Source organism: Molothrus ater, chromosome 21 (assembly GCF_012460135.2).
Source record: "Molothrus ater isolate BHLD 08-10-18 breed brown headed cowbird chromosome 21, BPBGC_Mater_1.1, whole genome shotgun sequence".
Classification (NCBI taxonomy): Eukaryota; Metazoa; Chordata; class Aves; order Passeriformes; family Icteridae; genus Molothrus; species Molothrus ater.
The window spans coordinates 4,570,142-4,598,135 of NC_050498.2; the positions used below are offsets into that span (position 1 = coordinate 4,570,142).

The 27,994-nt window shown below is 47.6% G+C and overlaps 1 protein-coding gene across 2 annotated transcripts in view; it reads left to right on the forward strand.

Moving 5' to 3' along the window:
• COL26A1 (collagen type XXVI alpha 1 chain) overlaps positions 1 to 27,994 on the forward strand; it is a 171,773-nt gene that overhangs the window by 137,987 nt on the left and 5,792 nt on the right. Inside the window, exons 6-15 of one of the 2 annotated variants that reach the window (XM_036395353.1) lie at positions 519 to 672; positions 3,570 to 3,614; positions 7,694 to 7,810; positions 8,960 to 9,112; positions 14,589 to 14,681; positions 16,328 to 16,389; positions 18,742 to 18,804; positions 22,528 to 22,572; positions 23,867 to 23,911; positions 24,503 to 24,587. In XM_036395353.1, the coding sequence (XP_036251246.1) occupies positions 519 to 672; positions 3,570 to 3,614; positions 7,694 to 7,810; positions 8,960 to 9,112; positions 14,589 to 14,681; positions 16,328 to 16,389; positions 18,742 to 18,804; positions 22,528 to 22,572; positions 23,867 to 23,911; positions 24,503 to 24,587 (862 nt within the window). The remainder of the gene's footprint in view (positions 1 to 518; positions 673 to 3,569; positions 3,615 to 7,693; positions 7,811 to 8,959; positions 9,113 to 14,588; positions 14,682 to 16,327; positions 16,390 to 18,741; positions 18,805 to 22,527; positions 22,573 to 23,866; positions 23,912 to 24,502; positions 24,588 to 27,994) is intronic. The other variant, XM_054517047.1, reaches the window with a different exon arrangement.

The window sequence follows — 27,994 nt, forward strand, 5'->3', positions numbered from 1 at the left end:
AGATGGAGGAATCTGGGCATGTCCAGCCTTTCTCCTCCTTCTTTTTGGCCTCCATCTTCTGCTGTGATGGTGGCACTTTTAGATTGGTTTAGAGTAGAAGCTCACTGTCTAACATAGGTGATAGGTATTGGGAAGGAATTGTAAATATTGTACATGTAGTTTTTAGTATAAAAAGATAACACCACCCTGAGGGAGGCAGAGTGCCTCAGACTGTCTTGCTGAGTGAACCTCTGCTAGACAAGAGAAAAAATTTTATAGATAAGATACAATAAACAACCTTGAGACCGAGAACTGAAAAACTCTGACTCCTTCTTCGAGCACCAGGCTGAGAAAAAAGACTTTCTAACATATCTCAAAGTCACTCTAACCAGCTAGAGACCCCGAGACTGCCCCAGCTCTGACAGATGGCAATAGAATACACACCCCCATCTCCAACCAAAGACAAGCCACAGCTCTGGGCTTGTGAGCCCCTTGCTGTGGGAGCCAGCTGACCTGTGTGTGTTGGTTGCCCTGTGCAGATCCTGCTGCTGGAGGCTGCAGAGAGGAGCCCAGCCCTGGAGAACAACCTGCCCATCACGGGCACCACGGCCACGTGGGACCAGGAGCTGCTGCCCGACGCCTTTCCCCTGCTGAACCCCGGCACCGTCCTCAGGAAGAACGGGGCAGCTGTTGGTAAGCCTGGCCTGCTCTCACCAAATCACCCATCCTACAAACACCATGCCTAAAAAGGAGTTTGAGTCTGCTCTACCCTTGGGAGCTGCAGAGGAGAGGGGTTGGGAGGTCTCTGCCCATCCCTGAGTTCAGCCAGAGCAGAGCAGGGATATGCTTGGAAAAAATCCATTGAAGCTGCATTATGCCTGTGGCAGCCACAATTTCTGTTGGCACAAACATCTGCTGGGAGCTGGATTTGGGTCTGTTTGAGTTCTGTTAACCCCAGCAGGGCCACTGTGCCTGCCTGTGTGTTTCAGTGGGTTTGTTTAAAGTTTTTTAAGGATTTTGAGGCCTGGACACATCAAAACATTCCTGAGGAAACTCCAGAGAGCCATCAGGATCACAGTGGGACAGTTCCTGCTTACCTACAAAGCACCAAATGCAGTGTTTCCCAGTCTGGGAGCAGTGCTGGGGGGTAGAGGAATGGACTGCATGGGTTATCCTTGGTTTTATTAAGACAAAAAACTTTCCCATGAATAGCAGCATCAGTTGCAGTCTGCTTTGTATTTTCTAAACTTGCCATAAACACAATGGGCTGTTTTATGATCCCTCTTGTGGCATGAAAAAAAAATACACTTATAAGAAACTCTCCCTCTGAGCCCACTTGGCCAGACAAATCCCCACACATTGAATTTTCTTGACCTTGGCATCTTTTTTCAAGATCCCTGCTCTCTGCTTCCAAAGCCCTGTCTGTCTGTTTCTTTGCTTGCTCCCAGAGCAGTTCTTTATTCTTTAGGGCCTGGTTTGCTTTTTTTCTTCTTTTTTTTTTTCCCCATTTTTTTGGCAGTTTATTATGGCAGCAGACTTGGAGCAACCAAAACAGTCCAGATGTCATCCCTGTTTATGATTTGTCATGATGCCACGACATGGAGGGAGGTTCACTAACAATATGTTCTACAAAATATTCTCAGAACCACAGCCACAGCTGCCAGGAACTGAATTACAGCAGCTTCCCCAGTGTCCATTAGATGCTCATTCTGCCTTTCCCATGTAGTTTGTTTTTGCTGTGGCAGTGGCTGTGCACCTGCACTTTGCTGCACCAAAGTCAGCTCAGGAAAATGCTCTGGGCCTTCCATGCCAGGTCCTGTCCTCGTGGAAGCTCCTCACACGTGGTCCTGTTGTTTTGCAGAGAGCCAAAAACTCCACAACTCTGTGAAAGCTGTAAAGCTGGTATGTTTATTACAGTGCTGGACCATGTGGAGATTACTCTCCTCAAAAGACATGCACCTTTGGGAACTTCAGGTCTCTTTTTATCTCCATACAATATGCATACACTTTCACAATAGGTTCACACAGATTCATTTTTACGAATTTCGCGTGACATTTGCCGCTAGTTCTTCTTTATCAGAAAGAATTCTTAGGTCAGGTTGACGTGCTCCTTACAGCAGTCTCTCTGTCTCTCTTTATCACCTTCTGTCTCTTCCCCATATCTCTGTCCTTCACTGAAGCAGATTCCCTGAGCCTAGGCCTTGCAGTCAGGCTACACAGCGATGTTTTCTGACCACAGACTCAAAGATGTACATTCCACCTAAATCAAAATGGATTTCTACTCTGGAGAATTTCTACTCTGCCTCACTGTCCTTCTGGGCACAGAGCAGTGGCTGCCTCTCCCCCAGGCTTCTGGCAGTGCTGCCAAGCAGAGCAGCTCCCCTGCAGCACTTTGATCAGCCCATGGTGCAGGGTCAGCACCTCCCACCCCTGCAGCAAGGCCAGGTGGGCACTGGTGGTGATGTCTGAGCTGTGGGTGAGCCTGTGGTGTCAGCCAGATTCCAGGCTGTGTGTGTGTGCTACCAGGTGTTGTCCTTGCTCACTGTTACCCTTTGTTTTTCTGGCCTTGATTTATTTAACCTGGTGTGGAATAATAACTGTGGTGTAATAAAGGAATCAGGAATGCACTGGAGCGTTTGGAGCCAGGCCAGTGTCTTTCAGCAATGAGAAATAATCACTTCAGTGGCTCATTGACACTGCTGGAGCCCCTACCCAGCCTCTGTGGGCTTCAAATTGTTGCTTTGCTCAAGAGCTGTGGGGATATTTCATGGATCTGGGTTCATATTTGGCCTCCTTCCCTCCCCACACCAGTCTGTGTCCATGATTCAAAGCCAGCCAAAAAAACTCAGCGTGGATTTTGGTGAAGGGAACTCCACACAATTTAGGATGGAGGGGAGCTGCTCAGTTTGCATGATTTCAACACCATGCCCTGGCTTTTTGCTCCAAGCTGCCCCCACGTTCTCCTACAGGGATCTCAGGAGATCTTTCATCATGTGGGATATTGGAGAAGGTGGAAGTCAAACCAAAATCCTGAGTGTCCTGGGTGATTTTGTGGAAAGCAAACCCCCTGTGCCTCCCACCCCTTCCCCTGAGCCTTTTGGGAACCATTCCCTACTTTGCCCTGCTCCTGGGTGTTCAGCCAAAATAAATCCCAGCCCTAGCCTGCATGTCACACAGCTGGAGGGACCAAGGGCAGGATGCTGGGGCTGGCACCAAGGTGGGTGACAGGGACAGGATGCTGTGAGCTCTGGAAGGGTTTCTGGATAACCCTGTAGCTCTGGGCTGGCTGATGCCTCTCCAGGCTGAGGTCCAGGAAAACTTGCTACTGTTCATGAGGGTGGTTATTCCTCCTGTGAGTGACAGGGCTGAGAATAGACAATCATTTAAAAGCAATCAGTGCTGTTGAGACAGCTGCAGCACTGGCCTTTCTGATCAGCTTGTTAATCAACAGAATACATTTTTCTGAGTATTAAGAAAATATATATACTCTGGCTGAGCCAGTTGGCAGCAAGAGACTTAATTTTTCATCTATCTCTATTTTTCTCCTATTCTTTTTTTTATTATTATTATTTTACCCTGTCCTTGAACAGAGCCTAAAGGACCCAGAGGTGCAGAGGAGCAGCTGATACCACAGGGTAAGTTCATAGTTTCTGCTATTTCTCTTTCAAAGCACAAACTGTTGTTGTGCCCAGTCCTGTAGTTTTGTCCCAAAAAGCAGAAGGGTCCTGTGGGTCCTGTGGCCAGGAACTCTTTGGAGCCTCACAGATGGAGAGGCTGAGTTTGTTCTTTGGGTTTTCTGAGTTTGTTCTTTGGATGGAGAGGCCAAACCAGTTTTGTCATTCCCCAGCACACAAGGGATGGACAGAAGTGTCTGATGGAGAGCAGATCATGGGAGCACACGTGGCCAGAGCCAGCAGGGCATGTCCTGGGTGATGGGAGAAAACTTCTCTAGCTGGTGTTACCTGCTGGGGGCACCAGGAGCCTCTGGGGATGTCAGGGCATCACTTTCCTGTGCTCCATATAAACAGAGCAGCTCCTGTGCAGGGAAAACCCAGGGGGAGGAGGGCAGCAGATGGTGTGTTGCAGGTTAATGACAGAGCCAGGGAGAAAATCCAGGTCTCTGCACATCTGATTTGGTTCCCAGCAGTAGATTACTCACCCTCTGCCTTTTAAAAAATAATTTTCCTGTGGTCTTTTACTTCATATTGTTTGGAGGATAAACACTCACCAGGGGTTTCAGCTCTCTGGAAGCAATGCCACTGCAGCAGAGCTGATTTATGCCAGCTGAAGATTTGGCCTCCCCCCTTTTCCTGAATCTTTCCCTCTTTCTTCCCCCTGTTGCACTTGTCTCTTTTGAGCTGGCAACACCATTTGTCACCAGTATGAGCCCTTGGCTGACTCATTACCCCGTGCTCCCTCTCCAGCCTTTCCTTCAGCTCTTTCCCCTCCAGGGAAGGAAGTGCCAGCTTCTCTAAAGCTCTGCTGCAGCAGTGGCATTGAGGGTGCTGCAGGAAATGATTGCTCTGGGCTGCAGGACCTCATGGGATTGAGTTATAAGGTTGGGCTGAAGGATTGAGGGTGATTTCCACAAGTGAGGGAATGTTCTGGCCCACACTCAGCAGCACAGCAAAACAGTTTCTGCTGTTCTTCCCTCTGTGCTGCAATTTGCTGCAGTGAAGTTTAAATTTTTTAGGGGTAGAAGCTGTTTCCAATGCTGTGAAAAAATGCACTTGATTTCCTAAAAGAGCTCCTGATCAGCTGCCTGGGCTTCCCAGGACAGCATCCCCTGCCAGGGGAGATCCATCCTTCTATCCATAGAAAAGGCTGCAGTTTGTGTCCTGTGGATAAGCAAATTGATCCAAATTGAAATCTGGCCTTAATTCCTTATTCAATACTCAAATTAAATCAGATCTTTATTAATGACTGAATGCAACAAAAGTACAGGCTCACACTCCCACTCAAAGCCATTGAGAATGTCATTTCCTCAGTCTGCCCAGTTTCATTGTGGATTGAAGGCAGAGAGATTTCATTTTTGTAAGAAAAGCCAGTTTGGACATCTCTGCAAAATGAAAAAAAGAAGTGAGGAAGGGTAATTTTTCCAGGGGGTCTAATATTGGGGGATTATTGCTTTGTTCTGAGAAATTAGGAGTCTGGGGTGATGAGGTTTTGTACTCCAGGTGAGCCATCCCACATCTAGAGTGGGAATTGTACCCAAATGTACAATTGTACACAAATTTGTACACAAATCCTGTGAGCCTTGATGTGGTTGTGCAGCTCTGTTCCCTGGTACCAGCTGGGAAGGTGCTGTCCAGCTTCCTTCCTTCCTTCCTTCCTTCCTTCCTTCCTTCCTTCCTTCCTTCCTTCCTTCCTTCCTTCCTTCCTTCCTTCCTTCCTTCCTTCCTTCCTTCCTTCCTTCCTTCCTTCCTTCCTTCCTTCCTTCCTTCCTTCCTTCCTTCCTTCCTTCCTTCCTTCCTTCCTTCCTTCCTTCCTTCCTTCCTTCCTTCCTTCCTTCCTTCCTTCCTTCCTTCCTTCCTTCCTTCCTTCCTTCCTTCCTTCCTTCCTTCCTTCCTTCCTTCCTTCCTTCCTTCCTTCCTTCCTTCCTTCCTTCCTTCCTTCCTTCCTTCCTTCCTTCCTTCCTTCCTTCCTTCCTTCCTTCCTTCCTTCCTTCCTTCCTTCCTTCCTTCCTTCCTTCCTTCCTTCCTTCCTTCCTTCCTTCCTTCCTTCCTTCCTTCCTTCCTTCCTTCCTTCCTTCCTTCCTTCCTTCCTTCCTTCCTTCCTTCCTTCCTTCCTTCCTCTCCATTCCCACCCATGCTCTCCACCCCCATCTTCTGCTGGCACTGCTTTTGAGGGGTCCAGTACCTCTCCTGGTACCTGGGAAGGAGAAAGACACTCCTTAAGAGTTGATCAAACCTTAAATTGTTCTGCTGTGTTGTGGTCATATGTACCACATGGACTAAAATCTGAAATCTGAGTGTGCTGAACTTTGGACTCATCCTGATCCCCCTCTGGCTTTGGGGCTTGCATCTGCCACTGCTTTCACATCCTCTGAGCCCTTTGGTAGCCCAGAAACCAGGAGCCTCTGACAGTTAATGCCTTTATTGTAACCATTAACCACTTAATCTGAGCAGACAGACCCACTTGCCCACACCTCCAGGGCATCAAAGCTTCAGTGCTGTTTGCACAGTGTTTAAATGTCTCTCCATGTGAGGTCAAGATCAGCAGTGCTCTTCTGAACAACACCATAAAATTGCCAAGTGTTGTTGTTATTTTGGCAGTCTGGGGAAAACAGCATTAAGATTTTATTTAGTGTCACCAGAAGTGGTGACTTTGAGGTCCCTAATGCTGCCTCTGCACCTCTCCTGGGCTTACTGGGGGTCTGACTGGGTGTTGGGGAAGATGGAACAGGAAAGCCTTATCAATATGATTGCCTGGCAAAAGATTTTGAGAATATGGAAGCTATAAGCAAGATTGAAATGAAAGCAAGCTTTGAGATACCTCAGTTACTGAACAACTGGAAAACAATGGTGTGGCCAGCTGAATGTGATCCCCTTTTGATGGAACAACACCCTCTGCTTGCAGACAGGCCCAAGGGTCAGAGCAGAGCCTACAGCTTGGCAGAAGGGGCCCAAAGAGGAGTTTTTGGGGTTTAAAATGTAAGAGTATTGTAATGTAGTGATTCTTATAGGCTGGATGTAACTGCTATAGGATTTGTATCTTGTACTAGATTGGTTAGTGGGAATCAGAATATTCAACACAGAAGAAGATTTATGGTATTGTAACGGGAACTTTGTGTTCTTGCCTTTTACTCTCTTACCTTTTCACTCTCATATGCTTTTACTCTCTTTCCCTCCCATCCTCTCTGCCCCTCTTTCCTCTCAGGTCTGCTCTGAGCTGTGGCTGGCAGCTCCCAGCAGGGCCCTGCACCCAGGCCCTTTGCAATAAACCCCAAGTTCCTGACCTGGCTGCAGAGATCTCTGCTCTCCGTCTGTCCTGACCGTGCTACCCCCGTCACTCCTACAACTGGGCTTGCCAAGAAATGTCCCATGGGCTGCAGTCACTGCTCCCGGTGCTGCCCTGGAACCCTGCTCAGTGATGTTCATTACTGACAGCCAGTTCCTGCACAAGGGGGGCATTAATGTCACTTTGGGATTAAAAACCTGTGCACAACACAGAGCCCTGAGAGATGAATGAACTCAGGAGAAACCAGGGAAACAATCACTGATACAGAACTTCTGGGTGGTGTGAATAGAGCAGGTGGGAGACAGGGTCTGATTGTCTTTGGCAAGTCTATTTTGTGTATTTTGGTGCACTGGGATGGCCCAGGAGTTTATGTGTGTCTGGATGAGCCCAGCAAAGGACACCCAGGCCCTGCCAAAGCCATTCAGGCCTCTGGAAGGGGACAGTGTGGGCTCAGTGTAGCTCTGCCCAGCACATCCCAGCTGGGGGTGCACATCCTGCTGACTTTTTGGGGATGGTCTTGTGCATGGGGATGTGCTTTTTCCTTACAGGATTGAAGGAACAAAAGGAGAAGCAAAGTCCAGTCTGGCTTGTCTGGCTTACCTGCCAGAGAGCTCCTGCCAGCAGTGCCCCCCTGTCAGGGGACTGCTGCATTTCTCCCCTTTGCAGTCCCTCTCCCCTGGTTCTGAGGTTGCTGAAGCCTTTCTGACTCAGCAGTGTCCTAACTTCCAGCTCATTTCCTTTCTGACATTTCCAGGCATTCCAGGCCAGGTTGGTCCCCCGGGCCCGGTTGGCCCCACGGGGCTCCCAGGACCACCAGGGCCCAAAGGAGAGAAGGGACAGCCCGGGGAGAGGGGCCCAGCAGGGCCACCAGGTGAGTCCTGTGACAGGAGGTGCTTCACTCCATACAAATTGGCTGTGACAGCAGCTCAGACAAGGCCAGACACACAAGATTGAGCATCTTCAGTTGGTATCAAATCCATTCCAGTGGGAATTCCCTGGGAGCTGGAATCAGCCAGGAGCTCCCAGGGCAGGCAGCCACCTGCAGGAGCAATGGCTGACCCTGGGATTTCCTGTGCAGCAGGAGAGAGCCTGTCCCAGAAAGCTGCAGAGCTGGATCATGTTTCCCCATCCTGCTCAGGAGCTGTAAGAAAGAGCCTGTGACCTGTCAGCCTTTGGAGCAGAGCATTCCCTGTTTAACCCTCTCACTGGGTGCCTGTTTTAACTCCCTTTTTTCTCCACCATTTGTGTCAAGCTGTCAGATGCCAGGATGTCAAACTAATGATGCTTTTGTATGTTAAGGGAAAAGGTTAGGAGGCCATTCTTTCAGAGAACACTCTATTCCTGAGCTAGGAGTCTTTCTTCATCCCCCAAACGTTCCTGAATGTTTTGATGAAGGTGATACTGCACAATAGGTGCCAGACCTCAGGCTCTGCTCTCTGTGTCTGAAAGGCTGTGCCCTGTGAGCCTGAGCTTGGGTAACATTTAAAACCCTGAGTGTGCCTTAAATGTGAGAGCAGCCCTGAACACTTTTTTGGCACTTTCTGGCAAGCTGTCATTGGCCAAGGTCTGGCCAAGGATGTGTCTTGTTTTTTTTTTTGGTTTCTCAGTTTGCAAGGAGAGCCTTGCAGCCCCACAGGAGATGTGATCTGTCTGCTCCTGGACTGACTCTGCTTCCTGGCAGGGAGGTGACACAGGTGTACCTGGAGGGAAGGAGGATTTGATTTCACACTTTGCTGCCTGTAGTTTCTCACTCAGCCTCAGGAAGAGGGGAGATTTCACTCTTTCAGCAATTGGGCTGCTCAAAGGCAGCACCTCTGAGCCAAGTCAAGCTCTCTCCTTTGCAGAGGAAGATGCTAAACAAAACAAAAAAAAAAAAGAAAATTGGGAAGCTGTTTCAATTTTCTCCACCCTTCTATGCAGTTCAGGACAGAAATCCTTTGTCTTTTTGCTGCCTTTTCACATGATGGCATTATTAGCACATCCCCAAAAGCATTAACACTCCTCTCCTGCCTCTGCACAGGGATGTTGGGACCTCAAGGACCAAGAGGACTTCCAGGAGAAACTGGGATCCCAGGTCCCCCAGGTCCTCCAGGGCCACCAGCCACCCCAAGCCTCCCTCTCACCTTCCAGCAAGGGGTTCTCTACTCACTCCAGCCCACAGCTGAAAAAGAAAGTAAGTTCCCTCCTCATTTCCCATGTTCTCCTGTGGCATCAGGCAGAGTGGGCAAGCATGGGGCAGCTCAGCTCTGCTCCCACCTCCTTGCCAGGCTCTGCCAGGCCCTGGGAGCAGCTGGACACTCCCTGCATTGTGTGGGTCTCTTGGAAGCTCCTGGCTAATATGGAACATGCTGGGAGCTACAGGGGGTTCACCTCTCCAAAATGAAGAACAAAGTCCCTGCTCTCCTAAACTGTCAGTGAGAGCAGGGTTGGGAGGATTTTGTTCTCTGTTCCTGTTTGTTTTTTGGGTTCATCACAGCTTTGGGGAGGCAGTTTGGTGCTCTCTAAGCTTCCATCAGGAGTGGGAAGAGGGTCTCTGGTGAAATGACAGAGCTCAGGTAGCATCACCTGGGAGAGAGGGCCAGAGGGATCCCGAGGGGCAGATTAGGTGCTGGTGCACCACAGCTGTGGGATTGGAGCCCTCTTGGTGCCACTGCTGTGGTGTTGGAGTGTCAGGGCTGCTCAGCAATCAGCAAGGACTAGAGATTTGCAGCTCTGGAATTGCAGCAGACATTTAGCATTTAACATCTGTTAAATGTGTCTCCTTCCCTGCCCCTGCAGATGCTTCTTCCACCTGTGTTTCTGGTGCATCCACATTATCCCACATCCACACAAAACACAGAATTATGGGCTGGAAAGTCCAGACTGACACCCAGATTTATCCCTTCCCTGTAACAGGAGGGCCAGGGTTTCTTTGTGCTTGTGCTGATTTAAAGCATAGATTTATTTGATTTGTGCTGTGAAAGCTTTCTAGGGAAGGCACATCCTGCACTTGGATTGGAATGCTCTCAGATTTGGGCTTGATTCTCCTGGTCCAGCCCTGTGGAGCTGGCAGTAAGGATGAGGGAGCAGAGCTCAGCTGTGTCTGCCCTTGCTCTGCTGGGTCTCCCACTCCACTCCCCCAGAGCTCAGCTCTGCCTCTGCCCCAGCTTTGCTGCTCCTGTCCTGCTTCAAAGCTCAGTGGTTTTAGTTACAGCCAAGGATTACTGAGTCTCCCCATGTCTGACAGTTATCTCAAGCTCTCCCTTCCTTTCCCTTCCACCCCCTCTGCTCTCCAGACTCCTTTTCCCAAAAGTGAACAGATGTATTTTTAATTTAGGGAGAATTTTAACAGCTCGATTTTGTATTCAGTTATTAGGGTGTATGGGCAGGATGAATAACTGAGGTTCAATACTGAGATTTTCACAAAATACACATCAACATGCTGCATTCTTCAGCCTGAGAACAAGGGAGTTTTGCATTGCAGTTGTCTCACTCCTCTCAGGGTCACACATTCTGCCTTTTATTCCAAGTAATCCCTAGGGATGGTTTGGGTGCTGCTGCTGCCCCCTCCCTCCAACCCCTTTGAATCAAACTCTTCCTTGTGATCAGTGGATAAATCAAAAAATGAATAAAGGCTTCCCAGCTGATGGGTGAGGAGGGTGGACTCAGTGTTGTGCCCAAAGGGGAGAGGATAAATGGTGGATAATTATTTCTATTGTCTCTGCAGCACAGGGACTTGAGAGCAGTGAGGAGATGGTGACTGCTCCATTTCCATCCCTGGCATCCCTAAACATCCTCCCCCCATGCCTGTGCATTTCTTGGTTTGCAGAAGGAGTAGCCCAAAACTTTATGACACTTTTTCTTCATACAAATCCAGCTGCAAGTATCTATGTCACCATGACAATGTTCTGGCAGTATCAAGTTTATTTTCTTACCATTTTTCCTCTCTGTTGGCTGATTTTGCCTCTCACAGGCTGGTGGAAAGCTGATCTTTTGCCACCAGTGAAACTTAGCCTTGTAAATTCTGTTTAGCTTTTTAAAAATGTATTTACTTGTTTTGAAAGGAGCACATCTGAAAACTATAAAGACAAAATTCCAGCTGCTGACAGCAGAGGGAAGCATATTCCTGCTAATGGGAATGAGATGTGAGAGCTGTATCAGGTCATTGTTATTATAAAGAGTTTGGTTCTGCCTGAACATGGTTAATGCCTGTGCCTTTATTAATTGCAGCAAGTTCCTGTTGGCAATATTTATCTGCAGGCAGAAGCCAGAAATAGAGAGACAAATATTTTCTCAGTTTCCCTGTGCTGTGGTAAAAGAAATGGTCCCACTTTTTCCCCTCCAGATCAGGTAGCAGAAAAAAAATTAAGCCAGGATTACTTAATTTCCATCCTGTCTCAAGAAATCAAGGCTATAATGGGGGAATTTATCCCTTAGTCAGAAACCTCAGCCCTCAGCCAGAAGCTGAGCTGCTGTTCCCCACTGCTGGGGCTGCTGCTACTGGGATCTCTCCCTTAAAAATGAGTGATCAGGTACATGGGCTAGAGCCAGCTCATTCCTATTCCTTGTGCTAACATTGGTGATTTCTAGGGAATAGTTAGGGAAAATAATGCAACTCTCACTCTTGAGGGCTGTTTCCTTCCAGCTCAAAGATCTGCCAAGGACACATGAAATAAAATTAACCTGTTTTCATAGAATCACTGTTGGAAAAGAACTCCAAGATCAAGTCCAGCCATCAACCCATGTCCCCAAGGGCCACAGCCACACATTTTTACCACTTCCAGGGAAGGTGACTCCACCACTCCCTGAGGGAGAGCCAGGGGAAACTGAGGCAGAGCAGCTGATGGTGTGCCCAGCATGTCAGAGGTGATAAGGGAGAGGGATCCTTGCAGCAGCATCCCAGCTGCCAGCAGGGCCCTGCCTGAGGAAGGAGAACAGAGCAGGGGAAGTGAAGGGGAAGGGGAAGGAGGAAAGGAATTGAGAAAACTGATTTCTTTCCAAGTGTGCCCTGAGCTGCCTTTGCTGCTCTGGCTGGGCAGCTTTCCCTGTGTCCTTCAGGGCATTTCTGTGCTGTTTCAGGGTGTCTCTGTTCCATTCCAGGGAACACAGGTGCTCCTACCTGGCCAGGCCACCCTGGTTTCACTCCTCCCCTTGGCTTGGAAAGCTCCTGGAGCAAATTCAGTATCAAGGACTTCTCAAATGAAGCATTGTTTGCTGCTTTGGGGTGCCCAGGAGCACTGAAACAGAATCCAGCTCTTGAGCCCAGCAGTGCAGGAGGTGCCTGACAAGGGAAGATTCCTGCTACCATTTGATGCTATTTTGTGGCTGCTCTAACAATCTCCAGCTGCAGAGAGCCCCAGAATGTCCCCATTTATAAGGGAGTTTATAAGGAGATACAAGTTCTCCCTGCTGCTTTATGAGAACATGGAGGCAATCCCTTAAAAACACATGAGGGTTGTGTTTTAACACACTTCAGTCCCATTTCATTCACAGTGTGTTTCATTCAGAGCTGATCCTGGAAAGAAACCTGGCTCTGAAGGAAGTGGCCAGGAAGGAGCTGGCACAGTCCTGTGCTGCCCAGGCCAGGCAGGAGCTGCTGAGCCCAAGGGTTGTTGATCAGAGCTCTCTTCTGTGTCACAATCATGGAATCACCTTTCATTAAATAATGTTGAGTCAAATGTCAGGAGGGGTGGATTTGTGGGAGTAACTGTCATGGTAATAATGTGCCATTTAGCTGGAATGTTTTGTAACCCAAATCTTTATCCCTGGCTCACCTCCAGCAGAAATTAAACCCTGGTTGTTTTCTGTCCATCCTCTGCCCCTCTCAGTGGATGTGCAGTTGATTTTGTTGATCACTTTAAAAACAAAAAGCTCTGCAACTGTTTATGCCTTCACTGCTGTTTGATGCTCATTTCCCAATTTCATCTTACTCCCAAGCTGTGATGGATTTTGACATGGTCAAATAAAACTCAAATTAATTGGATTACACACTTCACTGGGGTACCTTTCCTCCTGAACATGAGAAGAGTCTCAGTTGTTTTGTTTCAGGGCTCTGAGGAGGGGGAAGATGAATGGGTTTAGAAACAGCAGTCAGATAAATACCTGTTTGCATTCAGGCTTAGGCACAAAATGTGGTTCTTAGAGGGATCTGGGTTGGATCTTGTGCTGTCCTGCTGCCAGGAAAGCATTGCAGAGGTATCCTGGCATCCTTGGCAGCCCAAGCCATTGCACAGTTTCCCCTGGAACTGCTTTCAAACACCTGCCTTGGAAGTTCTCTCTATCACTGCTCCAGAAGCTGGGAAGGCTTCACAATGTGGCTGCTAAAATTTCTGGAGAGTTCAGCTTCTGACCTAAGGGCTGGACTCTGCAGAGTAAGCAAACACCTTTCTGACCTTCCTGGTGTCACTTGGCATTTACAGTGAGACATTCCCAGCCTTTCTCTGCCCAGGGTTCCCCTGAATTTTACTGTGATGAGTTACAGGGATGGGTGGAAGGAAACATGAGTGAGGTCAATTTTATTATATTTCTATTATATATTATAAAAATATATTTTAATATATTTATATTTTATTATACTTATATAACTATATTATATATTTTATATATTCTTACAAAACTCATAAGTTTACACTTTACTCATTGGTCACAAGAGACAAACAAAGTGCTATTGGAACAGGCAGGTGCAGGTTTCTCTTATTTATCCTTCTTTCTTTCTTGGTTTCTGTGTCAATGACCTTGGTAGAAAATTCTTTCAGGGGTAAACATGGATCCTCTTATCTGTGGCTCCCAGAAGTGTGTGTAAAACCTCTTCTGCAGCAGCCCTGGAGAGCAAGGGCAGGTGCTCCAGGAGCCCGAATTCAGCACCTGCAGCTCTGCCGGCCCAGGCCAGCAACGGGCGCCAGAGCCCCGCGGAGAGAGCCCGGCTGGGCCCGGGTTAACTGAGAGCCTGGATGGGATCGGGTTAACTGAGAGCCTGCATGGGCCCGGGTCTAACTGAGAGCCTGGATGGGCTCGGGTCTAACTGAGAGCCTGGATGGGCTCGGGTCTAACTGAGAGCCTGGATGGGCTCGGGTCTAACTGAGAGCCTGGATGGGCCCGGGTTAACTGAGAGCCTGGATGGGCCCGGGTTAACTGAGAGCCTGCATGGGCTCGGGTTAACTGAGAGCCTGGCTGGGCCCGGGTTAACTGAGAGCCTGGCTGGGCCCGGGTTAACTGAGAGCCTGCATGGGCTCGGGTTAATTGAGAGCCTGGATGGGCCCGGGTCTAACTGAGAGCCTGCATGGGCTCGGGTTAATTGAGAGCCTGGCTGGGCCCGGGTCTAACTGAGAGCCTGGATGGGCTTGGGTCTAACTGAGAGCCTGGCTGGGCCCGGGTTAACTGAGAGCCTGGATGGGCTTGGGTCTAACTGAGAGCCTGGCTGGGCCCGGGTTAACTGAGAGCCTGGATGGGCTCGGGTTAACTGAGAGCCTGGATGGGCCCGGGTTAACTGAGAGCCTGGATGGGCTCGGGTCTAACTGAGAGCCTGGATGGGCTTGACATTAACTGTGATCGTGAGTGGACTCGGGACTGACTGTGACCCTGTGTGTGACCCTGTGTGTGACCCTGTGTGTGACCCTGCCTGTGACCCTGCCTGTGACCCTGCCTGTGACCCTGCCTGTGCTCTGTTGCAGATGGAGAAGCCCAGCTGGCCTCCACCGTCATCGACACCATCCTGGCAGGGCTGCCCGGCCCGCGGGGAGCCCCAGGGCCTGTGGGGCCACCAGGTGACAGCCGGGGCTGGACTCAGGATGGGCTCGGGGCTGGGCTCAGGATGGGCTCAGGCTGGGCTCAGGGCTGGGCTCAGGGCTGGGCTCAGGATGGGCTCAGGATGGGCTCGGGGCTGGGCTCAGGATGGGCTCAGGATGGGCTCGGGGATGGGCTCTGGGCTGGGCTTGGGCTGGGCTCGGGCTGGGCTCAGAGCTGGGCTGGGGCTGGGCTCAGGGATGGGCCCAGGATGGGCTCAGAGCTGGGCTCAGGATGGGCTCAGAGCTGGGCTGGGGCTGGGCTCAGAGCTGGGCTTGGGCTGGGCTCGGGGATGGGCTCAGGGATGGGCTTAGGGCTGGCAGGGCAGGAGGATGGCAAAGCCCCTCTGATGGAGAGTTGATGGTCTGTGGGTGCCTGCAGGGGAGGGGAGGGCTCCTCACTGGCAAGAAGTAACTGGGTTTTCATCTGTTGATAGTGGCTGATTGTTTGACCTTTACATCTTGAGAAAGGGGGTAATTATTAAAAGCTGTTTTTAAAAGTAGGTTGTTCAGTGATTCCTTCCTGAGAGAAGAGCTGTTCTCTCCCTGCTGCAAACCTGTCCTGTCACTGCAGAGCTGCACCAAGCAGGGGCTGGCCAGAGGCTCTGTGATGTCTGTGAAGACTTTGGAGCCAGTCTGAGCAATTCCAGATTTTCACCAGTGTAACTGAAATCAGAATCTGAGATGAAAATTCAGTGACAAGCCTTCTTTCTCTCTGTGCTGATGGGTGGCTTAAATGATAATATTCCTGCAAACGTCAGCACTTCCCTGTATGATGCATATTTAGGAGTCAACTCCCATTAGTTGCAGAAAAGGCTTCTCCTTTCATTATGAGGGCCTTTCATTTATCCTTCAATTCCTTTATTCTTTGACTTAAGCATTTGTATGGTGCATTAATGATTGAGGCTGATTCAGCTGTACTTTGTGTATAATGTCCACATTGTTTCATCTCAAGGGTTGTGACAACTAAAGCAGAGAGGAGTGTTGCTAAGTTCAGGCTAAGCAAATATCCTGTCTCCCATCTGCAGGTATAATTTAACAGCTACTGTTGAGATATAATTATTTTTTCAAAAGGAATGAATCTGTTAAGTCACTGTGTGAGACAAGTTGACCTGTTTAGATGGTGGTTAACTCATCCTGGAAGCAGCTCTCCTGTGGTACAGATTTTAAATTAATTTATTGCCACTGCAGTGAGTGAAGACCAAGAGAGAGCTTTGCTTGCCCCTCTCAGCCTCTCCTGTTTCTGACCAAGTGCAGCAGCCCTGGGGCTTCCCTTGCCACCTGAGATTGTTTCAGGACCAGCACCTGCAGTGTCTCTCTGTCATGGAGCTGTTCCATGGATCCAGTTTATGTTTTCTCAAGTAATTATTTATTTTTCTTTAAGGAATGGAAATGTGGATGTTACTGACGTCTTTCCTGCCTATTTTCACCATTTTTTCCCCTCCAGAGCTCTAGCATCCCCCCTAGGATGTGTTCTGTCAGGATGTGGGTGTTCAGCAATGCAGTGTTTGATGAAGGGTTCTCACTCATTGGGAGACTCAGCAGAGCATGAAAGTACATGCCTTTGGAATTTAGGGTTCTTCCTCCTAAATTTCCTTAACATTGTCTCCAATTTTGATTCCCACCAGGGCCACCAGGTGCTTCAGGACCCAAAGGGCCCCCAGGACCCATTGGAGCCCCTGGATCACAAGTAAGGTGCTTTGGTGCTTTGGGATGAAGGGCAGAGGGGGGTCAGGGGTGAAACATCATCCCATGCACCAGGAGGGAGAGTAATCTTAGATCTGCTGTTTTGTGCCCCATGAAATTCTGTGATTTAATTCCTTTTCCTGTGATTTATTTCCTTTTTCTCATTCTGGATTAAGAGGTTGAAATGGTTGTGCTTTCCAGAGTTTCCCTTAATCATAACAACACACTGTGCTGCTGCTGTGTCAAAACATCTCACTGTGGCCTGAGTTGATGCAAAGGATCTGACATGGGCTTTACTAACACAGTGATAGAAAAAACTCTGCATTTCCTGTGGAACACATAAAAAGAACAAAAAGGCATCAATGGGAATTCACCAATTCACCAGAGTGAACGTGCTAAGCCTACTTTTCCAGACATAGCACTTTCTATTCAAGAAAAATATCACAAATTCCCATCAGTTTGATTATTTATTGATACAAACATTGTGGAGGGGGGAGATAATAATGGAGTGGGAAAAACTCACTCCCAAGAATTTATGGTAGAAGAAGGGCACAGTGCTCACATGGATGGAAAAAGCTGATTAAATGGAAAGAAGTGAAGTCATGAATAGGGAACTGCCAAACTGCTCCAAGCTGTGGTTGGCTGATACAAAGGGGCTCAGTTTTGGGAAGAATATTGCTCAATGTGGAAGTAAAACAGCAGCATCAGATTTTTCAAGGAATCCCACATGGCTGGAGAGCACAGAGAAAGGTTAAGTAACTTTATAGAGGGTTGTAACTCAGATCTGGTAAGAGGAGGTTTGGAACTGAAAATAGAGATTTTTCCTATGTGTTTATTAACCACTTTGAAGAAGCAATGAACAACATTGCTTCTTCAAAAGCAATGAAGGAAAGTTAGGGGAACCTAGGGAAAGTTTGCCAGTGTAGCAGAATCCTTTCAATTAGGAAATACTCTGGAGAACAATGAGAAACTCCAGATAGATACAAACACAGTGAGAGATTTGGCAGCCAAATGACAGATGCAGTTTAACATCATTAAATATAAGGTAATTCACAATTCATAAGTAGATTCTGCAGCAGAGTCTGGCTTTTTGACATGCAGCACACACTGTAAGCCTTTTATTTTTTGCAAAACTGTGGAATTCAGTGTTCTTGAGCATCCCTGTCTCACCACACATCAAAGGATGCTTAGGACACTTGGGCTTTGTCCATGCTGCATGTTTGACATAGGGCCAAGCCTGGTGTGTGCCCTACCTTGTTTGGCAGCCCCAGGGAACCTCCTAAGCCAGGCCTAAGTCTCTGAAAGCTTGGTGGGGAGCTCAGCTGAGCTGGTGGGGCTGGCTGCAGGCAGGGAACAGCGTGCTGCTGGTGAGCACTGCTGGCTCCCAGCTGAAATGGGAGAGGGCTCCTCATTTGCACCCTTAAATCACACATGTGCCACCTCCTTGGGTCTGAGCTCCTCACAGCAAAGTTCCTTTCTCTGAGCCTACAAAATCCATTTCTCTGGGTGCTGATGTGGGGATTTGTGGGGCTGTTCCTAACCAGGCTGGCTCAAATCCCCAGTGGCCTGGAGGGGAGCTCCAGACTCACTTCTGCAGCCTCCAAGACAACGTGCGAGTGACTTGAGGTGGAAAAAAAGCATCTTGTACGTGGCTGTGGGGAGAAGGAGAGCTGACAGGCTGAATATAAACAAACAATATTGTTCTCTCTTGGTCTGGTTAATAACTGTGGCTTCTCTGGGTGGATAAGTGAAGAATTTGGATCGATTTCTGCATAGCAGTTCAATTAGTAGAAATCTGGAGACTGTGCCCTTCTTAGCCATTGGTGACTGCTTTATAGATTTGTTCAACCTAGGGAGTAAAATTATTAGCAGAGATTGGGCTTAATTTCAAAATTGTTTATTAGGGTGAGTGAATAGCTTCAAAATAATTTCCACTACACAATCCAATTAATTTTCAGGTATGTGTGCTTGCTCCTGCCACCCACTGAGGCAATTAAGAAGTAGGGGGAAGCAGTGAGGATTTTTAAGCTAAACACACTACCTGTGTATTCATTTCTTCTTGGTAACTGAGAACAAGAACTGTCCTGTCATACTGACCCCAAAAAAATGTTACATCAGGGGCCTGCAGTGCATTAAAAGAACCAAATAGAGGGATCTGCAGAAAGTACAGGGCTTGGGATATCTGCAAACAGAGCTCCTGTTGTGTGTGCTTGAAGGAAAAAGAGAATCCAGCCCAATTGCTTAATGGGTGCATGAGGTTTTCAGGAGCTGAGGATCACTGGGAAGTGTATTCACCACACCTACACAAAGGTTGCACAGCAGAAATTAATTCCTTCTCCTTCTGCATCTCTTCCAGGGCTTGCCAGGATCTCCAGGACAGCCTGGACCAAAAGGATCCAAAGGAGACCGAGGAGAGAGAGTAAGGTTTTACAGGCACAGGGAGATCCCACAGCATCTGGGGCTGTGGAATTTTACACAGCCCAGGTCTCACAGGTGCAGTGGGACCACAGCCACCACCAACTGTAAATTCAGTTTCTGGGGTTTCTGCAAGAACCAAGATGAGGTTTCCTGTACAGAGAAAAAGTTGGATTCCTTGCAAAGTCAGGTATTCCCCAAAGAGATTAGCAGATTTTCTAATTTAGATTTACTAATTTAGATTTGCTACCCCAAAGAGGTAGCAAAGACATGGTGGATAAAGGCCTGTGGAGACCAATTTTGTTCCACCAGCCAATTCTGTTTAGTGTGGGGTGTTTTGAGAGGTCTAACTGGACTCTTCCTTCTGTGGCACTAAGGCTTTAAAAACTCACCAGCCTTTTCCTGAACCAAAGTCATTCCTCAGGTCTAATGATGTTCTTAACATATTTGGAATACTGAAGTCATGTTCTTAATGTTTTTGTGCCTCAATCCTTAGTGGGCTGTCCAGTGCTGATAACTAAACAGAGAACCAAAAGGCTGCTTGAATATTAATTCCAAACTGGTGAAATTTAGGAACTACCAAAGAAATAGAATGTTAATTCCAAACTGGTGAAGTTTAGGAACTACCAGAGAAATATCTGACAAGGGTATAAATGTGTCAGATTCCCAGCCCAGCATTCAGGCACTGGGAAGGGTTTGAAAGGGGAATTTGGGCCTTTGGCTGCCTCTGTCCAGCTGAGCTGCCAAAAGGTCATGGTCTGAAATCTCTGGGTGAGTCTAGGAGCACAAAATCACTTGAGAGGGGAGTGGGTGGCAGAGGATCATCAGCCCTTAGGTCTGAAATGGGCACCATGAACTGTGGGAACCACTGAGACCCCAGCATGGAGAGAGCCAAAGGAGGGGACAAGGACAAGGAGGAAAACATTGTGTGGTTCCTGTGAAGTGATGGATGCCTGCAGTGGTGGCTGCACTGCCACAGCTGTGGGACACAAGCTCCCTTTGCTCCCAGCTTTCCTGTCCCACAGATGGGGGTGATGGGGGCTGCAGGTGTGTGATTCCCCCATGACAGAGCCTCCTCTGCATTCCTGCTCCCCTTCCAACCCAGCAGAGCAGAGGATGCCTGAAAGAGCCAGGACAGGGAAATGCAGATCAGTGAACTCCAATGTGCTGCCTTCTCAAATTCCTGGGAATAACCAGCCACAGACAAACTGCTCCTCTGTGCACACTGTGCAAGGTGCTTGCTTCACCCCTCCTGAGGCATCAGGAGCAGCAGAGATCTGAGGGTGAAGCACATCTGCCTTTGGAAATCTCTGTTATAATTTAGTTTTGGGTGCTTGGTCCTGTTCTTGTGTAAGAAATCACTTGCACTTCCCTGAAAGACAGAGTGGATTTTGGTCATTTTTTGTAACATTTTCCTTGTGCAGCTCAGCCAGTTTGGGCATGACTTGGCTTTACAAATAGATTGCAGACTGATGGAGTTCTGGGACTAGAATTCAAGATTCTGGTAGAGAGCAAAACCTGAGCTGATTACCAACTGCATCTCATTGCCATACAATCTTTATTTTCAGCTTAAAAGAAATAGAAGGGGATGGTGTGTGGCAAAGTGTCACATTTTCATCCAGGAAACTGATAAAACTTTTCCTTGATGATTTATTTAACATTTTGCTGTAGTTTTTGGTCAACCATATTACTAATATTACTCCTAATATACCATATTATTACTACACTTATTTTGAAACAAAATCCTGTTGCATTGTGTCTATTTACTCTTGACAGATCCCTTAGAATTTGGTTTTGTTCCCTCCTTGCTGGGGATTTAGAATTGTAATTCTCCTCTTAGGTTTAGGACAAATGAGATTTTCAAATATCAAAATGTCTTGATAAAAAGGAAAAAAAAAACCCAACCCATATTTCCAGTTAGTGTGGAAAGGGAAGCTGCCAGCTTTTTCTGTCAGAATTTCTGTAGGATGCTCTGTGTGCTTTTTGTCTTTTGTGAGTGTGGCTTTGAATTCTGGTTTTGACAACTACATGCTGCAATTTTGGGTTTGGTGGATAAAAACGAGGGCTTGAGCAGAGGAGCTGTGCAGCTGCAAAGAAAAGCAGAGAGGAGGGGGAGGTTTACAACATCTACTGAGATTTGAGAAAATGTTATTATACATTCTTCCTGCTTAATCTTGGAGAGAACAGATGTGGGAGAGACCTGCAGCAGTCAGAGCACAGCCCCTGGATGGCTCAGCTCTGTGTGCTGCTCACGCTCAGCCTCTGCTCATCCCAGGCACTGCCAGCCAGGGAGGCTCCCCAGCATCTCCAGGCAAAAGCAGGGAGGCCTGGGATAAAAGATATTGCCAACATCCAGCCTAAATATCCTTTGATCCCCTTTAAGCTGATAACATCCTTTCTGTTCCTCCTGGACACGGAGTACAGGCTGTTTATGTATTTTCAGTCTGTTGTTGTGCTCCTCTCTGAGATTTTTCCTCTTGCCTGTGCTTTTTCACAAGCTTTGCTCCCTCCAGTGCAGAATCCAAGTGTTTCCCTTTGAAGATACTGGGAACACCTGACAAACTGGGCTTTTCTCCCTGTCCATAGGGGTCTGTTCCTGGTGCTGGCAAGGCATTCCATAGGAACTCATTCCATGGGAATGTTCTGTAGGTGCCCCTTGGTTTTATACAAATTTGATGGACACAAACCCAGCAGTTCTCCCTTTCCACTACCATATATGCAGTATATGTATACATAAAATACCATATATTATATATACATATACTACATATACACACATGTATATATTTGTACATATATTTGTACATGTACATGTATGTGTATATTTTTGGGGGAGGAAAAAGGATGGGTTTGTTGCTCTGTGTGTCTACAGAGGAAGAGCCAGGGGAAATATGTGGCTGTTTCATTAATGGATTTCTATGAATGCTTTTACATTTTGCCTCTTCTTCCCAAGCTCCTGCTTTCTCACTAAATAACCTATGACTGCTTTCCTGGTCAGGGATTCTGCCCTGTCCCAGCTGCTCCAGGGTGGGAACCCTGGGGAGGAAAACAGGGAACAAAAAAAGATGTTCAGTTCAACAGCATTTCATTCTGCCCCAAACCAACACATACTAGTTCAAACTGTTTCTCTTAAAGAAAAAATAAAATAATTAAAAAAAAAAAAAAGAACAAAAACCCCTCACTGAGAACAATGTGAAAATTAGCACAGCAGGAGAAAGAAACAAACCAACCAAAATATTGTGCCTGTGTTTTGATCAGTAGCAGTGGGGTGTGTGGAGCAGGAGCAGATTAAATCAGTGCTTGGTGGGAGTCCTGGGCTCTGTTCTGGCTGGGGCAGCATCACTTCTACCAGAGAGAAGAATGCAGTGTCTTTGTAAGGAACAAATCTCCAGCCAAATTCCTTCCTGCTATAATGTAACTGACTGCTGGAAAGTTCAGAAAACCTGCTAATCATCTTAGAGAGGGCACTGAGCTCAGGAGCTCTGTATCCAACCCAGCTCCTCCAGAGCCTGATGGGATTTGGAGCTGATACTTGACAGAAAACCATAACCCCCTTTTGCTGTCTCTAAGTGATAATGTCAAGGGAGAGGAATTTTTTTTACACATTATCCCAAGTGTAAGGGGTTTTTTTTCCATTAAGCCATCTTAATTCCAGTAGTAAAAATTACACTGTGTTCTTGTCAAGTGGCAAGGTATCTCCTAATGACACTGCCTTTATTTCCAACAGGGGCAAGCAGGTCTGCCTGGAGAGAGGGGCATTAAGGGACTTCCTGTAAGTGCTGCACTCCTGGGTGGTGCCAGGCTCAGGTGGGGCTGGTGCCTGGCACTGCAGGTGCCACTGGAGCTGCTTCTGAGCTGAGCTCTGCTGGTTCCAGCTCAGACATTTGTTCCAGACGCCCTCACCTTAACAAATCCCTCTGCAAATGAGAGATTCCTGTGTAAAGCACAGTGCTGGTGTGACATGGGGGGATCAGGGGGCTGGGCTGTGCCTGCAGATCCCTCTGGGCACACACAGGAGCTCCTGCACCAGCAGAGCCCAAAGGTGGGCACAGTTAAACAGCTCAAAGTCCATCAGCTGCTCTCAACTCCCTCCTGCACCTCAGCTGGCCAAGCTGAGCTGGAAACTCTGTGATGAGGTTAAGAGATGTGTCCAAATGATTTTTTGGCAATACCTGGACAGGTGCCCAGAGGAGATGTCTGCACTGGCACACATGGCCAGTGGAAACAAACCAATGGTGATGAAGGTTGGCTGACAGAGATCTAGTGGAGAAAATTGGAGTTTTTTTGGCTGGCAGCTTCCAGAGAAGCCCCAGAGCCTCTGGGAGGGTTCTCATGTCTCTTCCTTGGCTCCACCTCATCATTTCATACAATTCACACAACCTCTTCCTTGGTCCTTCCTCCTGTGCTCACCTCTGCTTTGCAAATGTCTCAGGGATGTCCAACAAGTTTGAGGAGGCCAAGCCTTCCCACTCTATTTTAGATTGTTACTTTTGTTTTATCTTTAGCTTAGAGTGGTTGAATCTCTCCCTGTCATCTGCTCTTCAGAAAGTGCATGAACCTCCTGGCTGGGAGGAAACATGGGAGCAATGTTCACAGCACAGAGAGATCTTTGTTCAAGAAAAGCTTAATGAGCATCTTCAGAGGCAGAAAGTGATGTGACTAATTAATGAAAGCAGACTGGAGGGGTTTTCTGTTCTAAATCAGGATGAAAACATGCATTTTGAGGCTAAAGGAGCAATTTATCTGTGGTTTAGCACACAATGCTGTTCACTGAGAGCCCAGTGAGATGTCTGTGGCCTTGCTGGGCCCTGCCATGGCAGGTGGCTCCTCCTGCAGCCTGGCCACTCCTGGACAAGTTCATTTGTGTTGGAAGTGGTGGTGACCTCCTGGGAGGCTGACAGCAGCCAGGGCAAAGCTCAGGAGAGCACTTTGGCCTTGGCATGAAGGTCCATGTGTTTCCTGCTGCTGAAATACTTCTTTAATTTGCTCCTTTGGTGGGGAGGGATCCAAGGGCTCCTGGAAGGCTCCTCAGCCACATGTAACCAAGTTTCCTTCCTTTGTTTCAGGGTGAACCAGGCAAGAAGGGTGAGGAAGGAGACAAAGGTGCTGATGTAAGGATGTGTTTCTACTGTTTTACTTTTGGTTTTGTCACTTTGCTGTCCTTCAACCCTTTGACAGGTGGGTTTGGGGGGCCAGAGGGTGAGTCCACAGTTTAATGTGCAGAGCAAGTGTGCCTTGGGTTTGAATTTAATGTTTGGTCTGTGAGGTTTCCTTGGCCATGTTGTCACCATGTTCTTGAGCACCTCAGTCCCCAGAGATTGTTCTGTCACATGGAGCTGGTTGGGAATTGCTTCCCTGTTGTCCCTCCCAGCTGCTGAGGGACAGACTCCCAAAAGAGACCAAACTGCAATTGCAGAGCATTGGAGTTCTCACATCTCTGCTCTCAATCTCTAAAATACCTCCCAAATCTCTTTGGCCCTTCAAGCCCACGCCTAAGGACAAGGACAACAAACTACAGCTTGAGTGTACATGAGGAGCTCTTTGAACAGGGATTTCTCCTGCACTCCTGCTTTGGTCATCTCCTCTTTTGCATCTTTTCATTTTCAAACATGCACATGCAGGGTTTGGTGCTATGAAAGTGACATTATGGATAAGAAGCCTGTTTTGCAACACGTTCCAATGTTTTATTTTCTTTATTGCAGGGGGAAGGTGTCCAACAGCTTCGAGAGGCTCTGAAGATTTTAGCTGAGAGGGTATTGATCCTTGAGCACATGATAGGAATTCATGGTAAGCACTGCTAAGGTTTTCTTCTCCAGGGAACCAGGGCTCTGCTCAGGCTTGATGGTTAAACATCCTCCCACTCTCCTGAGCTCTCTGGTGTCTGTTCAAGCCCCATTTTCAAAACTAGGTACCATGAATTAGTTTTGAGTTGAGTTCCAGCAGCGGTACTGTTTCCTCTGGCTTTCCAGTAGCAGGTGAATGACCCTTACAGTGATTTTTGTTACAGTTCAGGCAGCCAAGTCATGAGCAGCAGCTCAAGCCATGTGGCACAGATCATCCACCAGCTTCCCACAGAGCTGCTTGTTCAGGTCTTTAGGCCAGATCATTTAATCCTGTTAACAGCATCTTCCAAGTGACTTGAACACCTCTGAGGCCCTTGCTTTGTGCAGCACCAGGTTTTGCAGAGAAAGCCCAGACAGTGCTGCCATGTCACCCTGAAAATCAGTGATCCCTGAACATTTTGTGATCATAACTTACATGAAACCTATTTTCACAGTCAGATTTAAAGAAATTCCCATATGTTCTACATTCAGATAGATTTTTGTGATCTCTTGAGGCTGTTGGCTCTCCCATCACTGGGACAGTGAGTAGATAATTCCTCAAAGAATGTTCTCTTCCCTTAACCACAGGATGGTGTTGGTCATTGTCACAGGAGTTGGTTATTGCCAGACTGCTCCTTTTGGGGTAGCCAAGGATCAAATTCTCTCACAGCTGCCAAAATCTGCTGTGCCAGAACAACAAACACCTTCTGTGTTTCAGAAACACAGTTAGAGGCCAAATGTTTGGCTCTGCTACCCCAGCCTGTGAGCAGCAAACCTGCTCCATGGCACTGAGCAAGTCCCAGAGCACTTTTCTGTCCTTGACACGTGGAACCTCATTCCTGGCCTTGCTTGTGAGCCCACCTCACACCTCCCCTCAGATCAGCATCCACTTTTATTGGGATGTGGCCTTTGAGGATTGATTTAAGCTATGGGAATGCTAAGTAGCTGAAATGCCCAGCAGTCCTGACAGTGCCTCACTGCACAGTAATTCCATCCCAAGCACTTCAGGCAGCAATTTGGGCTCCCAGCCCTGCCTGGAGCCAGCAGAGCTGGGATGGAATTGCTGCTGGACCCTTGCAGTGCCAGGGCATGGCTGGCCTGGCCTGGAGCCTGCTCTGCTCTGTCACTGTAGGACACAAAACACGACGCGCACATCGCTGCTCTCAGGGTGAAAAAAGAGAAGTTTATTTTCTGAATCCAACATTTATAGTTTTCTAAAAGTGACAGTGGATTGGAGGGTGACAGTGCCACCTCTCCAATGACACTGGAGAAACCAACAGTCCATCAAATTTCTCTTCTTCCATAAAAGAATACAAAACAATGAGTTATTTACAAAAAGTGTGTGAGAAAGTCTGTTACAAGAATGTAAACATCAGAAGGCTTAGAAAATCTTAAAAAATCAGAGCAACGCTGCTCAGTGGCCTCCTGCCCTTGGAGGCTCCAAGTGCTATTTCCAAAAGCAACAGGCAGCAACAGCATAAGATTTTTGGGAAACCCTGAATCACAACCCCATGATTCAGCCACACTCACCCTGACCTTACCTCTGCTCTAATCCTGCTTCACTTCACGTTTTCATTCCAAGGGTAGAAAAATGTGGTTTTATACATTTTGTTAAAAATGTATTTTTATGCTGCTTTGCTTTGAACAGATAGAGGTACCAGGGAGATGCCCACTCAATTTCCTAGGCAGCAACCCATGCCAGCTGGGGTGATCTCCAGGGAGGAGGGAAAGGGGGGTTCCCTGGATGAGTCCATTAGAAAAAGGGATTTACAAGATCCAGGGCCTGGGCCTCCTTTGGCTTTTACTTGTACCTTCATTTATAGTGGTATAAAGCAAAAAATCACCTCCTTAGGAATCTTCTGTAGACCCTGGGAGTGGGGTTCACACACCTTGCCCCAGCAGAGCTGCCTGATTTAGCTGTTTTTCACATTCTCTGTGGAAATGCAGCAGCAGCAAGGCATGTGCTGCTGTTATTTTGAAACAGTCATTTCAGCAAACCATTTGTATTGATCTGTTACTGCTTGGGATGGAGATGAGTTATTTACACCCATGTGTACTTCTATACCAGTGTAACTGCATCAGCAAAAATGGATGTTTTTTAATTGTGCACTGTGGTTAGGTCATATTTAAACACCTATAGTGTACGACTTTAGGGGTTTTTTTGTCCCATAAGTATTGATAATTGTATTCCTACTCTGTGCTTTTGAAATAGTTCCATTCTTTCACTTCACACATATTTTAGGCCTTAAAAATACTGTTTAGAAAGGGAACTTGGAAAGTAAGGCATATTTTCCTTGTGCAATTATGTTCATCTTCACATATAAGGTTAAAAAAGCCCCAGCAAACAAAGAGAAAAGACATTAAATAACAAAAAATATTTTCCTTGAGCACAGACCTCCCTGGACTGAAAGGCACCACAGAGGTTTAAAGCACCCAGCAACCACTGCCTGGTCATGTTCCCAGTGTAGGTGTTAAGGATTTGACCACAGGTTCTGGGGCAGCCCAGCTTCAAAACCCCACTCAGAAATGCCAATCCCATGCTCTCATTTTCCCAAGAAACTTCCCACTGAGTGTGGTTTCCAAAACCACAGCCAGCCAAGCAACAAGGCAAAACATCCCAGCAAACAAAGCTCTCCTCTGCCCTGGGAGGGCAGCTGGAGCTGACCTGGCCTGGGAGCTGCAGAGAGCAGCCCAGCAGGACACAGCAAAGCCCAAATTGTTTGGCAGGGTTTGGTGCCAGCAGACAGAGCCCAAATCCTCTGGCAGCCAAAATCTCACTGGAAAGAGAAACGCTGCCTGGTGGGATGAAACCAAGGCTGGCATGTTGGGCTCCTGGCAGGGAAACACAAACACCCAGCTCTGGAGGCAGAAGGAAGAAGAAATTGGGCCATTGGAAATGATGAGGCAGATCAAGCCACCAGCATCTGTTGCTGAAAAGTGGCTCAGAGCAGTGTATATTGAATTTGTTCAGCTGAGGAAGAGCAGGAGGTTGTTACCTGGAGGTGCTCTGGGAGCAGGGACAGCCACCATCCATCCCCAGCATTATTGCTCATTTGTCTGCAGCCCAGGGTGGGTCAATCCTTCCATTCAATCCTTTCAGTGCCTCCAAATGTCCTTTACCTAGGAATGAAATGGTACTTAAACCCTAAGAGCATCACTGCCCACTGCCCACCAGCTCATCCTCCAACACCAGGAGTCTGTGGGTAGTGCTGAGTAGTTGCTGTAATCCAAGTAAATTCATAATTAATATAAGAAGAGTGTCACCATGATATTTTCTGAAAAATCCCTTTGCCAGGATTTCTCTCCTGGGAAGCTGAGAAGCCTCAGGGGGAAAATGAAAACAATAATTATCTGATTTGCTTCTCCTGTGTT